General features: G+C 37.4%; 1 protein-coding gene across 1 annotated transcript; it reads left to right on the forward strand.

Annotated features, from left to right (window-relative positions):
- Positions 1 to 4,232: 4,232 nt before the first annotated feature.
- On the forward strand, positions 4,233 to 4,688 carry LOC113239419. The gene has a single exon (XM_026476424.1). It carries the CDS (start codon positions 4,233 to 4,235, stop codon positions 4,686 to 4,688), a length of 456 nt encoding a protein of 151 aa, XP_026332209.1.
- The last annotated feature ends 1,081 nt before the right edge of the window (positions 4,689 to 5,769 follow it).

Genomic DNA, 5,769 nt, shown 5'->3' on the forward strand with positions numbered 1-5,769 from the left:
CCATTTTAGAAAATTTCATTTCAAAAACTGGTTCTACCGGAAATCAAACCCAGGATCAAGAGCTACGGAACTCACACAGTGACACTTTCCAGAACACCTAGGCCAAAACCATTTTAGAAAAGTTCATTTCCCTATACTTTCAAGTGTTAAAAAGTTTTTTGACGTATGATCTTTGTTTTACCGAGGGTACGAAATATTATACGGTCACGCTATAGGCAACTGTCACTGTAAATTCATGTAAGTGCCTGTTTTTTGTCTTCTCTGGTACCTACTCGTATGTAGTGTGAAACACATGTCTCTTATCATTTTCACCTCATGCATTTGTGAATCGATTTTGATGATTATTTTTTGTTGGAAAAACGGTAGTCCCCAGTAGTGGTCCCATTTAAAATTGAAGAAAGTGTTCCACCTCTAAGGGTAGCAAACTAGGGGATGAATCCGGTGTCCGGTAACCGATTTCAATAAAACTTGGCAAATAGATGTAATTCCACGTTTGAGGTAGGTTTTTTTAGTACTCTGTACTGAGATTATTACTTACATCTACACACTACACCACTCACCTCACTCTACTACACTACACTCTAACACTCGTAACAAGCGTATTATTCTACTTTGTGGGTCTGTACCTCATTTAATCTTGTACTTGTTTACCTCTCCCAAAGCCTCCTAACCTGAAAACTATTAAGTACCAAAGTAAAGAAATCGACTCTTGATCTTGAATGTTGAATTTTGATCTTGAATTTTCATCTGGAAGCAAAAGAAAAGCATAGAATGTAGCAACTGCTTATGATTCTGCGCAAATCGTAAGAGCCGACTGAGAACCTCCGTTTAACGGTGTCCTATATGTAGGCGATATGCTGGCAACCTAACTATTTAGTGTACTAAGTTATACTAAAATTTTAATAAAAATGTTTCCTAAAGTGGGCTTGTCTTACTCAAAGCTCTGCCTACCCCTATGGGAGACAGGCGTGGCGGTAGTATGTATGTAAATTATTGAATGACGTACGACAGAGCATGATATTTAGATACAGGAAAAAAGTAATTCTAAGAAAACAAGGTACTTAAGTATTATAAGTGGTCGTATTTACAAAAACATAACTAACGAAATTAATTATGGCATTGAGTATGTATAACGTCATAATTGAAGGTTTAGGTCATACAATGTAAGGTGATAAGATAAAACATGAATTTGTTATTCATTGTATTTAGCGATGAAAGAAACTCAGTCTTTTAAGGCCTTTTAAACAACCTCGACTAATTTTTAACAACTCACGACTAGTCTAGTCTTTTAACCTCCAAGCCTTGAGTCAAGACTAAACTGAAGACTATTTCGAGTCACAGTCTTTTAACCTTAGGAAGCTTAAAAGACTTATAGGACTGAAACGACTAAAACAACTGGCGCATTATAGCCTCGGGAGTCGCGAGTCATGAGCCGTAAGGCGTGATTTTATTTCTACCCACAAGATATTTATTTTACGATTGATGGATAACGTTAACGTAGTTTTGTTCACAACGTAGCTTTGCGAACAACGTAGGTCTCAGTACGCTTCCTTGTGGGACGCCGAAGCCAATGCCACGAATGTCGCTCACATGTTGGCCAACCCTCAGACATTGCTTGCGATCAGACAAATAACTCTCGAACCATTCAAAAGCCGTTCCTCTGATCCCGCAGCCCTCCAACTTCCTCAAAAGTATTGGGACAGAGACGGTATCAAAGGCCTTGGTTGAATCTAAGAACACGCCGATGCAGCGACGTGAACTGTCCAAATGAAACGCTACCACAGAAGTCAACAGGGACACTGCATCTTCAGTGGAACGACAATGCCGAAAACCATATTGCCTATAAGACAGAAGTTTGTTAGACTCCATGTAACTTGAAAGTCTTTTATTGACAATTTTCTCCAATAACTTCGAAAATAATCCAAGAAGAGATATTGGACAATAATTGTCAGGCACATTTTTGGGGCCATGTTTATATATTGAACAAACTATAACCGTCTTCCGGGAAGATACCAGATGACAGGCTCATGTTGTAAATTGCAGTTAGAGGCTGAACTATCGAGCTTTGGATAGTTTTGATTAAAATATTACTAAAGGCATCCATTCCTGAAGCCTTGTCATTGTGTAATAGTTTTATCAGAGCTTGGTTGCATGAAAAAAGAATTACTGGGTGACTTTCCCATAGGCATAGCAGCGGCAAGGTGTTTCTGGTCTTCATTTAGTGAAGAGAGAATATTATCTGCCAGGTTTAGACCAACCGTGGCAAAATAATTATTACTTTTAAGAGAATGTTTCATGTCCAAACTACTCGAAATAGATAGAAGGTCTGTCGATTCATTGTTCTTCGTAGTCAAATGGCAAATTGACTTTATGGTTCTCCAAAGTCGTTTAATATTACATTTGCTCTCTTGCAGTTTTTTTTCGTATTCGTTTTTAATTTTTCGCATGAGATCTACATAAAAAATTCGGTAACGGGTATATATAAGATTAATTACTGGATCATTCGACTTGGCCTTTAAACGATCTCGGTGGCGCATGCATCTCATTAAACCGGATGTTACCCAAGGTTTTAGGTTTTATTTTGAGCGACTCACATTAGCTTCAAATGTATGCTTCTCTATTATTTTTGACAAACTGGAAGTAAAAGCAATCGCAGCCTCATTAACATTTAGGTTGTAAAAAACATTAGCCCAATCAATCATCGATACATCTTCTTTTATAGCTTCAATATCTTGTTGTCAGCCTGCTGGGCGTCGAGAACTTATGTGAGTAAGATTTAAGCCCAACATGATCAAATCATGATCTGTAAGATCCATTTTACATACGGCAGCTACTACCGGAAAGTTTGTCTTATAAGGACGTGGTCAAGAACAGAGGTCCATCTAGTGGTCAGAGTTATAGCGGGCAATGACCCAAACTCAGCATTAAGGCAAAGATATTCAGCGCAAGCACCATGCCCACTATTTGTGGCGATATTAATATTTATGCCGCCTGTCAGTAGTAGATGCTTTTTATTGTTAAGTTGCTTGAGATGTGACTCAAGGGAAAGTAGAAATGGGTCAATATTTTCAAATTAAGGAGAGCGGTATATGGCAAGTATCGTAATCACGTTGGGGATATCCACCAAAAGACAGTCTGCCTCCACAAAATCTGGTTCGGTTACAACAGCATTCCAAGAATCTTTCACATACACAACAACACCACTATTTTGGTTAATGAGGTTCAAAGTTTTGTACTAACTAAATCCAGGTATTTGAAGGGATAACAGTGTTCTCATTGAGTCTATATTCGGTCAGGCAAATCACATCGTATTGAACATGTAATCATTTCAGAGCAACCATTTAATTATCAATATTTTTCCTAATACTTCTAATATTCACAGATAAAACTTTAAAATTATAATTAGAGTTAGGAATACTATCACTTTGTTCAGCTTCATTGATGACATGACAGTCTTTTTTATACGTATCTAATTAATTTTGTAACAAGTTTAGAGCCAAAAGAATAGCTTTTTAGGAAAAAGTATAAATAACAGCGAAAGCGATACAGACTGACATGTACATCTGGAAGATAATTATTAAAAATTAGCAAGCATTCTAATTTCTCTATTGCATTCTAATAGCAATCAACAACTTCAAACATAGGATTTTTTTTATAATATCAAATGACGGGACGAACAAGTCGTGCCTGCCTGATGCCTGGTGGTAAGCTACATGCTTGTTTATAACAACTGCAGTGCCACTCAGAGCTTTAAATCGCAAAGATCTGAAGGGTACTGCCACTACGCCCGTCACCCTGAAACAAGTTGACAAGTCCCATGCGCCTGTAATTTTACTATGAAAATAAATCACGTATTTTTGTTCGATTCGACGTTCGACGTTTTAAGCGATGGCCACTACAACGCTCGGTATGGACGATATCACAAACAAAAAGCATTTCTGTGCGATCAACTTCGATATTGTAGTTATTTCCGATTTCCATAACACAAGTGCGTTTGTTACTTACTTTGGGATCAGAGCAACGTATGATGTTGTCTTACACTTGTATTTATATTTATTTATCTCCTATGTACCAGGGCGTTCAATGTATTCTCGGTATCGGGGTGATTAACTAATGATAAGAGTAAATTAATTACCTCATTAGTTAAAGACACTCTTTAAGGGTATAAATATAAAATTTGATGTAATTGTCATCATTAGTATTCAAGTTATCAATACGTGAAGACAACTACAATGACAGACGCCACAATGTTGACGAAAATCGAGCACCGCGCAGTGATTAAATTCCTTACAAAACAAGGAAAGATTCAAAAAGTTATTCATGAAGAAATGGTGGCTGTTTATCAAGATTCTGTTCCTTCATTATCTACTATTCAGAAGTGGTCTAGTGAATTTAAACGTGGTAGAGAGAGTATTGAAGACGACACCCATGCTGGAGGGCCGGTAAGTGCCACTTCTGAAGAAAACGTCAAAATTGTCGAGAAACTTGTATTGGAAGATGCCCGTATCAGAGTGAAAACATTAGCAGAAAAGACTAAGCTATCCGTGGGTACCATTCACACTATCCTTCATGAACACCTGAATCTTTCAAAAGTCAGTGCAAGATGCGTGCCGCGAATGCTCACGCGCTTCAGAAACAAGTTCGAGTTGAGTGCCTTACTGCACTCAACGGTTTTTGGAGCTCTGTAGCGAAAATGCGAGTGAAATTTTTGAACGCATTGTCACCGGTGATGAAACGTGGGTTCATCACTATGATCCTGAGAGTAAGCAAGAGTCCATGCAGTGGCATAAAAAAGGAACAGACCCACCGAAGAAGTTTAAAGTCTGCCCATACGCCGGAAAACTCATGGCCACAGTGTTTTGGGATTTTAAGGGAATTTTACTGATCGAATACACAAAAATGGATCAAAGTATTACTGCCGCAGCTTACGCAAACAGCCTACGCAATTTGAAGGACACTATAAAGGAAAAAAGACCTGGAAAATTGACCGCTGGTGTCTTGCTTCTTTTCTGTTCTGTTCACACAGGGCGCGTTGCCAAGGCTGCTGTGAGGGAGTGGATTTGAAGAAATCACTCATCTACCCTACAGCCTTGACCTGGCCCCCAGTGATTACTTTTTGTTCCTAAACCTAAAGAAAGATCTTCGGGGTAAGCATTTTTCCGACGATGAAGAGTTGAAGGAGGCAATTAATGAACATTTTTCAGGCAAAGAGGAAAAATATTTTTTCGAGGGCATCGAAAAGTTATTTGCCCGATCAAATAAGTGTATTGAGGTTATGGGAGACAATATTGAAAAATAAAGTTTATTTAGAATTTTTTGCCTATTATATCATACCTATACCGAGAATACATTGAACGCCCCTCGTATAACAATCGCGAAAACCTAAGAATTCGAAACCGAAAAAGAAATTTAAAAAAATTCGAACTTTTCATATCGACAATTCATATTGCATCTATAGTTCTGACTCAAAGTAAGTACCAAAGACTAATTTAGTATAGTCATTTTCGTTTTTATTTTAGTTTAATATTTATTCAAACCACCCAATTTTTCGCTATAGTTATAGTTACCTGTATTTGTTTGTGTCCGCCGTGACCAATAGATAATAACATTTTTATAAATAAAAACCGAGTCCAAAAGTTGGTGAAATTACATATAAATTACATTTTTTGCGCGTGTTTTTTGATTTTTATTTTAATTTGATTTTTACCCAGCAACCACTTTACAATTTCAAATTACATTTTCCGAGTATAAGAAGAAAGCCCATATTAT

This window comes from Hyposmocoma kahamanoa, unplaced genomic scaffold (assembly GCF_003589595.1).
Source record: "Hyposmocoma kahamanoa isolate Upper Pololo Valley unplaced genomic scaffold, ASM358959v1 114, whole genome shotgun sequence".
Taxonomy (NCBI): Eukaryota; Metazoa; Arthropoda; class Insecta; order Lepidoptera; family Cosmopterigidae; genus Hyposmocoma; species Hyposmocoma kahamanoa.

Bases quoted from the DNA above. Each gene is read 5' to 3' on its own strand.
- LOC113239419 (XM_026476424.1), top strand. From the start codon at position 4,233: ATGACAGACGCCACAATGTTGACGAAAATCGAGCACCGCGCAGTGATT.